Source organism: Aspergillus uvarum, assembly GCF_003184745.1.
Source record: "Aspergillus uvarum CBS 121591 unplaced genomic scaffold BO82scaffold_120, whole genome shotgun sequence".
NCBI classification, from domain to species: Eukaryota; Fungi; Ascomycota; class Eurotiomycetes; order Eurotiales; family Aspergillaceae; genus Aspergillus; species Aspergillus uvarum.
This window is the reverse complement of record NW_020291417.1, coordinates 23,484-35,059: the sequence shown is the minus strand read 5'-3', so window position 1 is coordinate 35,059 and position 11,576 is coordinate 23,484. Positions and strand designations below refer to the sequence as shown.

The window sequence follows — 11,576 nt, the reverse complement described above, 5'->3', positions numbered from 1 at the left end:
AGAGGGGAGGGGAGGCAACAGAGAGAGACAGACAAAAGACAGTAACTTACTGTCAGTCAGTCAGCCAACTTGGGGGAAGGAATTGTGGGCGGCGCACCCCGGGCAGGTGCTGGAAAGACATTCATTACCTTAATTGTTATTGTGGAAAGACCGGTAAAACCGGTGATTGTCTTCGCCCCGGAGCGGACTCTGGCGCGCTGGGTGGGCGGTACCGATGATTACAGATGGCCGAAGCACAAAGGCGCGGTGAATACCGTATTTATGGTTTTACTGGAACGTTACGGATGGTTCTGGTCCGGTTGTCGGTCTGGAAGGCCCAGGTACGGTTCGTTGAATTGCGACAAGCCTAACTACATTACAGCAGTCTACGAGTAACTAGTAGTTAACTCGTAGGTAGTCGGTCCATGTTGCCTCCACCATGTCCGAGCCCTCGTTTGGGGTTTTGTTTGACTGTGGCCAGGTCCCAGGTCCATATGTCATGTACGCCCCTTTGCTCTCCATGTCTCATGTATATGGACTGGGACTTGAGATTGGTTTTGTTTCTGGCTTTTTCTTTCTTTTTCTTTTTGGTATTTGTAGAGGGTCTATTGATACTGCCAAGATGCATGAAAGCTTGTAGGGTATGGTTTGAAGTCAAGAATGGGGGGGGGCATTTTTGGCTCTCCTTTCCAGCCCACTGCGCAAGACCTACCTTATTATGAAGGTAAGTGATTATGGTTGGGGATCGGCCTTTGCAACCCTGACCGCAATTAGACCTAGTTCGTCCTTTTGTATCATGAACTTGCTGTTCGAATTTCTACCTCTACGCTAAAGTAAAATTTGGCTTCCACAGTTGCCAAACTAGTGATCTTCCTAAGTTAGACAATCTACTTCGTATCATGGATGATTATTCCTAGTCGCGAGCGACTCCGAGACTCCTTCTCAGGGTTCCACAGCAACCTGGTAACCCAAGGGACCCGAAGACGAACCATGAAATTCCAGACACGAACACACGCGCGCCATCGCACACTGATCCATTATTAATAGATCGGATACCCGCTTCTTTCCCTTCTCAAATAGAGTATGTTGTGGTCGGATGAATGGGGAGGATTTACTAGACTAGAAACCTTCCTCGCTCCTTTGGCACTGTAATTGTTGTATCAGATTTTGCCCGTCAGAGCCCCCTCAGGGAAGGTCCGACATCGACCTCGAATTCGCAGACTAGGGCCCATGGCCCATTTATTCTATTTATTGGCATTCGGCAGGGACTAAGTTGACAACTTCTGAAGAAGAACAACCGCAAGGCGACCAATTCCCATACTTTAAATTTGGATGATCTCATGCCCGCACATCAGTAGTTTTCCCGGTGGCTCATTGTGCGTCATGCTCCGTGTATGGTCTAAAAGTCAGTCCCGTCATTTCGGCACCTGTCTCGCCTATCGTCCAGTCTTTTCCCTCGTGGGTTGCCCAAAATAGTATGAGGAGGATGGATGGAGATATGACAGATCCCCGATCACGGTGAGGTGAGGGCAGACTTTCAGATGGGCTCCAAACTCAGAGGGAAAAATCGGCTTGCGGTCCACCCCTCCGTTGAACGGACCAGAGACTGTTTCGCTTTCAAGTACATCCATATCTACCGATTTGTCGTAAATGTAGTAAACTCCCATCGGAAAAAAGGAACGTGTTCCCTTTGATTTTCCTTCTCAAGTGATATCCCTTCCATCAACGTGCACGGGCGACCTGGCCTCCCCAATAGGCTATGCTATAAGTAACGCTATTACCCTGCAGCAATAATATTTCAACGGTTTTTGGAATCGATCCAATGATCGTCGCGCCATTGAATACGGTACCTGCTACGGATACGTATTTGCCATTTACAATTGAGCTTAGCTTGTAAGCTGCTGTGTGTCCTTCAACAATTTGAGGGAAGGAAGTTCAATGAGCGGTGATTGTTTGTCTACGCACTTTTTTTTTTTTTTTCTTCTTCTTTTCCCTGGACTATTGCTTTCACGCTCCTGCATACAAGCTTTAGATTGGATACCATGAGACGCAGCAGCATACACCCTGCATGGTACATTAGGTTCCCTCGATCCTGGCTGGCTTATTGGAAGGTGTCACTGGCAATTCCAGCAAATTAAAGCCAAACAAAAGGATCAAAGGAAAAAGAGTTGCTCGAGGGGAGGATGCGGGGCAGTCGAAAGCACTGACTCGGCCGGTTACAACTTCCATCTGCATTGGTTGCATGGAGGGGTTTTTTTTAGCTGTACTTTCAATGGTTTTTATTATCGCTCTTGTTGTCTTGGGTTATTAGCTATGGATGACGATGTCAACTATCTAAAATCTACATCAAAGAGAGAAGGAGAGGTTGGTGCTGGTGCTGGTGCTGTAAAGGGAGGAAGGAGTCGCGAGCATGCCCTAAAGAAGTGGACAACTGATGTACCGTACCTGTCCGCTGCACCCAAACCATGAATGAACCATGGGAGTCGATCCAAGCGTCCTGTTGCTCGGACAATGTGGAATGCGGTGAAATGGCCACTACGTGAGGTAGTCCTGCACATCAATCATGGGGTGAAGCGGCTTCAGAAATCATACACGGTGGCGATTGGATCTGGAGGCGACAACGCAGCAGCCATCTGTGGGAAAGATGCGAATCCCTTGAGCAGTTGAGATCCTGTCGTTGATGTCGATGATGCTTGGACGTTTTGGGGGGGGAAGCAGGAAGATACCTGCACGTGATTCCATGATCTGGGGATGCGCGGAAGAACGAAGATTACCTACTTACTGAGTAGTACTGTACTGTACCTTGATTTCCAAACGGCATCACATCAGGATCAATTCGAGTGGTAGCACTCATTATACTACAGTACAGTTCATTATGTACATTCATTCGCTTCCAGCTTCCCTTCCGAAGCCGCTCTTGCTCTACCGTGAAGAAGGGGGAAGGGGGAAGGGAGAAGAGCACCTGGCCAACTTCCACTTCCATCGACACATTACCGTATGGTAAGACAGATGCTCATACGGCGACTAACAATACCCACCCGTATTTGAACGCATCTCCAACTACCAGCGGCCAGGTTCGACCTCCTTCCCTCACCACGGTGCAAAAACCATCGATACTAATCAGGAGATACAGTACTCTGTAGTACCAGTGGCTCTCTGTGCTGAGTACGTACTTGAATGGAAATGCTAGAAATGAGCTGTGTTGGCCGTGTAGCCAGCATCATCATCTCCCGGCTTACTTGCACCTCCTTCGTCAGTGGCAACAACAAGCAGGGCATACCAACAGAACAGGGACGAAAGTACGGGGTAAGAGAGTAGATCGCGGCCTCGAGTGCAGTAGGCATACTTCCATCTTGCTTGCTGGGATGATCAGTCGGTCCTTACAGGAGGTTCCGACATGGGTTCGGATCCCTCCATGCAGACCAGCTGGGTTGCTCTTTTCTAGAAGCATCACGAAGCTGGGTTTGGTTGGCCAACGGGTCACCAACACTGTAAGTAGCTGGGACCAAGCGGACGTGAATGGGATGATGGGATGATCTGAGTAGAGTTGGGTTGGGTTGGGTTGTGCTGGTAGTAGCAGGTAACTAAGTTGAAGTACTGTACGTATAGTTAGTAGTTGTATGGATGGAATGGATGAATGGTTGCTGGGCTTGCCGAATTGGCCAGCTTCAGCCATTCCGTCCCGCATCATCTTCTCTTCATTTCCATCCTCCAAGATCAGAACAATCTTGGGCCCCTCAGGCCACCACATCGCAGCCACCAGAATACTCGCTCTAGTTGTTATCATCGTCATCATCATCGATAGAAGTTATTCGAGTGCTTCTATCCGGGTCTTCCCCCTCTTCCGACTCATTTTGCAGTTGCCTGCGTCGTCTCAGAGTGCGACCTCTGCCTGCCTGGTGCTTGACATACACACCAACACCAACCACCACCATCACCAGCAACAACCACAAAAAAAGCCATGGTCTCGATTGTAGACGCCGAGCAGGCAAGAAACTTGTCGCTCTTCCGACCTCTAGGTAAGCAACCAGTCATCATAGCGTCTTCAACCCCGTGCAATCGGTATCCGCCCCAGTTGGTTCCCTTTGCTTTCCCCCAATCGGTGCCCCTCATGCGCCGGCATGGCATGGGCTGCCCCTCATCTCGATCTATACGGCCTTCGCTTCTCCATAGTACCACCTAAACAACACCACTGCCAACCACCTTGGCCGAATTTCGTCTCCTGGTCCCGTTGCCTCCAGTGAAAACATCTTTAAATCACATTCTCTGCTATTTCTATTGTCTTCAATTGTCGCCATGTAGACTGCCCCACTGGCTGCCTCTTGCCGCTGACTTCGCAGAATAGGCTACCAACGCAACTCTTGTGGCTACTGTAAATCTGATGATGGCTGTGAGTCTCTCCACGCTGCCCCACCAGAGATGCCCATCACAGGCATGTCGACGACGGCTTCATGCCATGCCATGCCAGGACTAACGCGCGTCTACTGCAGCTGCCTCCTACTACACTAGCTCGGTCTCTGTGCGACCGGCCCATTATGAGGCCCTTGTCAACCGGGGCTGGAGAAGGTACTGTGTGGTTCATTTGGTGCATGAGAAGTACGATCAACATGGGGACTAACCCAGGCCTAGATCGGGCACGCTGTACTACAAGCAGAACCTGCAGCGGTCATGCTGCCCTCACTATACGATGAGGTCGGTGATCGGTTCTTTTCCCCTGTCTATGTTTCACGAGATTAATCCATCATGGCAGACTGGAGGCATCGGACTTCAAACCTCGTAAGGATCAACGCAAGGCTGTGAACCGCTGGAACAAGTTTGTTCTCGGTCCTGAATACATCCGTCGAGCCGCATATCTCTGTCCCAAGACACGGGAGTGAGTCGATTCAATCTGGGATAGATTTGAGAAGGTGCTGAATGTCCGCATTGTAGGGAAAAGAAGAGCCGCAAGTCCCACTTTGACCTCCCGGGGGCCGTCCACGAAGCCGAGTATAGCAATGTGAAACGGCCCATTGATCCGAAGACGAAGAAGTATCTCGAGCCCGCGCATCGATTCGAGGTCAATCTGGAGGGCGACTCCCTCTCTCAGGCCAAGTCCGTCACTAGCTCCGGTTTCAAATCCAATTTCTGACCTCTCCACCCGCAGATTCGACCTCTTTCGCAAGTATCAGACTACAGTCCACAAGGAAGACGTCTCGAAGTGGCAGACCAAGGACTTCAAGCGCTTCCTTTGCTCGGGTCTGACGCGCTCGCCCGCCGATCCGAAGAAGTCGGACGAGAAGAAGCTCGGGTCGTGGCATCAGTGCTACCGTCTCGATGGCAAGCTCATCGCCGTGGCTGTATTAGATCTGATGCCTAGTGGTGTGAGCTCTGTATACATCTTGTACCGCTTCCTTGCGTGGCCACTTCAATTCGAAGCTGACCTTAGCCAGTTATGACCCAGACTACGAACAATGGGAATTCGGCAAGCTGAGTGCAATGCGGGAGATCGCTTTTGCTGTGGAGGCTCAATATCCGTACTACTACATGGGTAAGTCCATCTATTCTGATCGCGTGCTATTGCTAATATTCTGGTAAGGATACTATATCCATACATGTCAGAAAATGCGCTACAAGGGAACCTTTAAACCCCAGTACATCCTCGGTAAGGGCCCTCTTTGGGCCCCTTCCACGCATCTTCCATAATACTGATTCTGACAGACCCCGAATCCTACGCCTGGGACCCCCTCGACGGCGAACTCGCCCAGAAACTCGACACTCGACCCTACGTCTCCCTTTCCCGAGACCGCCAAGCAGCAACCACCACCACTACTGCTGAGAAGATTCCTGAGTCTGACACCGCTGATGCGGAGATCAACGACGAGGACATGTCACTCTTTGACCTGCACATGCCTGGCGTGTTGACTCTGGACGAAGTGAAGGCGCTAGACCTGGACCACTGGTTGCTTCTAGTGCATGGGTCCTTTGTACATATGATCGTACGTTCTCCCCCTTTGATCGTTCGAGAAAAATGTACTACGTGCATTGTGCACCTGGCTGAAGCGATACTAACAAGGTGTATGACGGTAGGACCTGGTCGGTTGGGAGAGAATGCCAATAGACAACCCCCAGTCGGTGAAGGGGATTGTCGCCGAGTTGGCGGCGGTGCTGGGACCGGAGGTCTTCAAGCAGAGCGCCGTGGTGTTATTTGATTAGACCTCTAAAGTGGGTTGTAGTCAGGACTCAGTGGATATATAGTGGCTTAGTTCTATATAGTTCTATATAGTTATCGAACTAGCTGTTTGAAAGCAGGTGGCGCGTGATACCCGGATGTATCAGACCCTACCTGATCTACCTCCCACGATCTCTCTCTCGCCCATCAGGTCTCAACATTTCAGCATATACAACAACACCTTTATACACTCCATAACAACCGCGCAGCGTAGATGGGGGGGCTCGTACCTCTACTATACTCCCCGATGTAGGGGCCATGGGCTTAGAGCTCGTGCTGTCGGAGTATTAGGTAGGCTGGTAGGTTGGTAGGTAGGGAGGGAGGCAGGTAGGTAGGATAGATAAATGATATCGTATCCCAGGTACCTTCAAACGAGGGAAAGAATCTCTATACTGTGAGTGGTATTGGATATAAGTTCATATCTATACAAAGTATCTATACCCGGGAACGCCAAGGGAGGCATAGAGTGGGGGCTAGATCGGGGGGGTATAGAACGCGTGACGGAAGGCTCAGCTCGCTCGGCTCAGCTCGTCCGCCTAAAGCTTAGAGTGGGTAGACACCGATCTCTAGCTCTAGAGGGTCAAGCACAAACAAGCACGGGCACACCACTGGGGCTCATGGATCTACCCATACCCAGATGCACCCTGCAAGCCAACCAGCATGTATGCATTATGTACCGAGAACAAAGAAGAGGTATATAAGCAAGCAAGCAGCTGAATGCACTAGCACATCCCTATGTATTCACAGCGAAAGAAGTGAAGAAAAGGAGAGAGACAGAGTTAATGCACGCCTGGATGATGGGAGATTTGTACCGGAAAGAAGCAAAAGAAAACCAGATCACAAACACGAAAAGAAAAGAAAAGAAAAACGAGGCACGCCCCGCATTCATAACAACAACAACCACCACCACCTAACCCCAGCTTCCCATTCGCCCTACATGCAACCAACCAGACAAAGAAAGTCAAGGTAAGGTAAGGTAGTCGAACCCACTGCATAACAACAACGGACCGACTACTATACCTCCTACCTATACCCAACCAAAACACAACAAGACCACCCATCCATTCCAATGTTATCTGCATCGAAAAGGAAAATCCTTACCGGAGGACTGGTTGGAAATGAATCGAAAATTCATAAAGCAATGAAAGATAGCACCATTTCCCCGTTTGTCTATCTCTTGAGAAACGATTTCTTTTTCCCCCACACCCTTCATTGCCTCAACCGCCCTTGGATTCGCCCCGATCAATCGATCATCGATCATCGACCAACAAACAATCAAGATCAAAGAAGCCACTCGAAGACGAGATGAAACATGAAGAGAAGGAAAGAAAACGAAAGTCGAGAGATGACAACTTGAAAAGAACGCCAGCCAGTAAGAAACCAGATCTATGGACGCCAACGGGTCAGTACACTCCATAGATAAAATAAAGCAGAACCGTGATGTCGTGAGACTCAACCATGTACCCAGAGAAAGAAGATACTAAGAACCATGACCATGACCATGACCACAACCCGATGATGAACGATCCTGTAGATGTAAACGCCCCACCATGTGCAGAGCAAGGCAGACAATGCTAACCGGCAGGAACCAGATGCGACGCCGAGTATTCCGATAGATGCGCCGGATGGAGACAGAGATGACGATGACGATGCCGATGACGATGATGGAAAGAACACGCAGTGACGAGATGATGACAGCTAAAAACGCCTGGCCATGCTACGCAGTCAAGCACAAGTCTCGATCGAACCTGTCTGTCAACTTAATCACCACCCTCATCAATAGTCTGCGCTTCACCATCGTCGCCTTCGGATCCATCTGCTAGCATCGCGGTGGTCGGGATTCGTCGCCCAGCGCCGAAGACAAACTCCATGAACCGTGCCTTCTGTTTGTCCCGAACGCCCCGAAGGTATTCGTAGCTGCCGTCGATGCCCCGGATCTGACCCTCGATCACGGCTCCGATCGGCCCGAGCATGCGTCCATGGCTGTGACTATTGCTAGCCTCGACACCCCCCGCGAACCGGACCGAATCGTTGCGCCGTACCAACGGACTAACCAACTTGCGACGCAAGGTTTCCAAGTTTACCTTCAGCGTGAGGAGGCGTCCGCGGTGATCCATCAAGAGGTGCTTGTTAGTGACAGTCCGACTACGGACGCTGGCAAGAAGCCGCTTATTCTTTTCATACTTGCGAACGATGGAGGCATCCGGTCCGAGAACGCGGGTCCATAGGGAACTCAGCATCTCGCCCTCCTCCCGTTCTTGCGCATCTGACTCACGAACGACGGTCCGCTGCAGGTTCAGGAACTGGCGATCGATAGACTCAAAAAGCCCAAAGAGCGCAGTAGAATGGTGCAGCTCGGTGTTGATACATTCCTCAAGCACACCTAAGAATTCAGTAAAAGTACGGGTGAGCGTTGCGCGCGTACGTTGCGCCGAGGTTTGTCCAAGGACCGCCGTCACGACTTGACCGAATGTGGTGGGTGTAGTCGCCAGCTCACCGCCTGGAGGGGCATCATGGGGGTCAACCGGCCGTTCCATGGTACCCAGTCGCGCAAGGATCTCATGCAGATTATCGAACATGAGCGTCGGAAACGAGCTCGGCGGTTGGGCATTGATCGCTTCCAGTTCGCGTTTGGCCCAATCCATGACGATCAGGATCGAGTCAAAGTCGGCATCGACGTTGGCGAAGAAGCGAGTCAGCTCCAATGACAATGACTTGAGGGATTCGGACAGCTCATCCAGCTGGCGCACGATGATAGGCGCGCTGGTCATGTTGGTGCCACGAACAGATTCGCTCAGGTCCCAGACCGCCACACCGGTTTCCTGCAGTGCCTCGATCTGCTGCGCGCCATGTTCCGAATAATAGATCAGGGGCTCAAAGGAGCGCGCAAACCCGGACAGCTTGACTAAGTCAGGGATTGGCTGAGGATAGTTCGGGAGAAACAATGTGCGCATCAATCCTATGGACAAAAAGGCGACAACTATGGAGACGAGGGTATTTGTCCGAGTGCTGGTGATTTTATCCAGCTTCTCACGCAGGTACCTAAACATGCCCGCCAATGGTTCACGATGCTGGACTTCGGCGCGTACTGCGAATCGGATATCTTCATGCAGAAAAGGCACAGGTCAGTATCCTATATCAGCTCGCTGGATAGAGTTGAGCTCCAAAGTGATACCTACAATTACTAAGATCCTGCTCGGGTGCAAATTCCAACTCGGTGTCCTGGCCAGCTTGCCCGCCAGCCGGAGCTCTGCTTGGCGAACGTGTCTGGGTCCTCTCGGGACTCTGTAGCGACATGGCCGTTGGCGCGCATGCAGTGGTCTCAGTCATAGCCGAGGACTGCTTGCGATCCTTTGACACAGGGGCCTCGACCGCATCCTCGTACTGTGGGCTGCCCTCTCGCGATTGCGACGGACTCACCCCCACTGTCGGCTTAAGGACGGGGCGCTCTTTTTCTGGACTGCGAGAATACGCTTCGTGGCGATACCAACCACTTCCTGGATTGTAATCGTGTCTGCGAAATCCGGGTGGTGACCAGCGCTCCATGTTGGGATTGGGGTCTTCATCGTCTGGGTCCGATTCCTCCTCGCGGAATCCGGAATGCTGCGATGGAAGACTAAAGAGAGGTGAACGCTGCGTGTTACTGCTGCTTTCAAAGTCCTCGAGCGACGCATCCAAGGACGGATGGTCGTCGAAGTTGTTATCGAGTTCGTCTAACATCTGGGACGGTGTTTCACAACGAATAGCCACCAGCGCCAAGGATCCTCTTGATCGCGCCAACGATCTGGACGACACCTCGCACTGCGCGGACGAGGATACTGCGCGAATGGTGGAGACGGTCAAGAAGACTTGATCAGATGGTTAGTCGCAAGCGCGCTTAGATACGATCTGAGCTGTGTTCTAGGCGCGGATGGATGGGGAAGGCGGGGGGAGGCATGAAATGTGAGAGCGAGATGAGGAGGTGAGAAGGTGAGAGGGAGGAAGAGAGGGGAGAGAGGAGAAGTCTACCCAGAGTTTATAAAATGAGATGAAGGTGAGGCCAGGGAATGGAATGCGATCAGAGAGTTAGAAACGGGGACCGCGAGTGAATGTAAGTAATTAGCCTGGGTGCCTGAGGACCACTAGGGCGGCCTGATGGATTCACTGGATTCACCAGGGAAGACGGGTGAGCGATCGCACGCGCGCAAGACCTCACAGAGGATCAAGTACAGATTATAGAGGATAGACGGTAAGTGTGTGCGCGTGTGCGTAAATAGGCCAACCAGTCAGTCAGTGTTAGAAACGGTTATGGGATGCGACAAGTCACAGCGGGTTCTCCGCAATACACCAGCAAAAGCAACTGTGAGAGGTGCTTGCATGAACCACCACTATAGACACAGAGCCACAGACACAGGCACCGCAAGAGAGGGTGCCACCTGTGTGAGACAGGGAGAGGAGCTATGGAGGGATGCGGTTAGTGGAGGGCAGATAAGATAGTCAAGTCAATACACGATCTGAATAGACTATATAGATAGATAAGATGAGATGGATGTGTCGAGGGCAAGCAAGTATTCCGGTTCTTCGAAGTAGGTGCAGTATAAGATTGCGATGGAAGTATAGTAGTATCAATGCGATTCACACACGGGTTTTCGAGGCAAGTAAGTAAAGTAACCTGTTTCTTTTCCAGGTACAAGTAGATGATACGCGCCCCTCGCATGTCTCGCTGGTCGGAGGGGGGGGTTCGGAATCCGTATTTAAACAACGGAGGGGAGGGGGGTGGCTGGACCAATCGTGGTGGGCCAGCCCCGGGTCATGTGCGATGGGCTAAAACCGACTATCTTTGGAGAGGGAAGTCGATAGGAGCTTGCAAGATGTCCTTTCTCTTTGGATTGCCGGTCGAAACCGATGGTGGGGGGAAAAGCCCCAGGGAGTGGGCACAGTTGTTGCGTTATGGAGCGCATCTCAAGAACCCGTTGTTCCCTTCCATCGCATAAAGGGCAGACAACGTGCGGACATATCAATGCGATAACAAAGAAGGGCGGAAGGACCTGAACCAAGAATACATCCCTATCGATTGTGAACGGGGGGGTTTATCGATAGCGATAGTCAGCGAAGAAACCCAAGTGGGGAGGGGCAAAGGGGACGCTGTGGCTGAAGTGCTGCAGTGAGAGGAGGGGGAGAAAGAAGCCTGATACTCCCGATGTACAGTACGGATGAACTCTCAGCAGCTTCGACACGTCCGGTCGTGCTTACTGCCACGCCATCGTGCCCGGGCACATCTTCCGATTCGCGTCATTCGCGATCCTCCCTGGGTTCAGATCAGTGGTACATACCGTACTCCGTACTGTACTGTATATCAGTCCCCAGATTATCTCACATCTCGATCAGAAGATAATCCCACGATTTCAGG

General features: G+C 51.3%; 3 protein-coding genes across 3 annotated transcripts; 1 reads left to right on the top strand and 2 right to left on the bottom strand.

Moving 5' to 3' along the window:
* Positions 1 to 3,662: 3,662 nt before the first annotated feature.
* On the top strand, positions 3,663 to 6,311 carry BO82DRAFT_323995 (arginyltransferase). Its single transcript, XM_025632815.1, has 11 exons — positions 3,663 to 3,998; positions 4,325 to 4,369; positions 4,470 to 4,545; positions 4,609 to 4,671; positions 4,730 to 4,852; positions 4,909 to 5,070; positions 5,123 to 5,359; positions 5,409 to 5,506; positions 5,555 to 5,620; positions 5,677 to 5,954; positions 6,046 to 6,311. Exons 1-11 carry the CDS (start codon positions 3,941 to 3,943, stop codon positions 6,169 to 6,171), a joined length of 1,332 nt encoding a protein of 443 aa, XP_025485669.1. The 5' UTR covers positions 3,663 to 3,940; the 3' UTR covers positions 6,172 to 6,311.
* Positions 6,312 to 7,208: 897 nt separating this feature from the next.
* BO82DRAFT_27094 (uncharacterized protein) lies at positions 7,209 to 7,818 on the bottom strand. The gene is made up of 2 exons (XM_025630980.1): positions 7,645 to 7,818; positions 7,209 to 7,573 (listed from the first exon to the last, which is right to left on the bottom strand). Exons 1-2 carry the CDS (start codon positions 7,688 to 7,690, stop codon positions 7,260 to 7,262), a joined length of 360 nt encoding a protein of 119 aa, XP_025485668.1. The 5' UTR covers positions 7,691 to 7,818; the 3' UTR covers positions 7,209 to 7,259.
* On the bottom strand, positions 7,819 to 10,385 carry BO82DRAFT_27358 (uncharacterized protein). The gene is made up of 2 exons (XM_025631061.1): positions 9,367 to 10,385; positions 7,819 to 9,290 (listed from the first exon to the last, which is right to left on the bottom strand). The coding sequence occupies exons 1-2, from the start codon at positions 9,905 to 9,907 to the stop codon at positions 7,948 to 7,950; spliced, it is 1,884 nt and encodes a 627-aa protein (XP_025485667.1). The 5' UTR covers positions 9,908 to 10,385; the 3' UTR covers positions 7,819 to 7,947.
* Between the last annotated feature and the right edge of the window lie 1,191 nt (positions 10,386 to 11,576).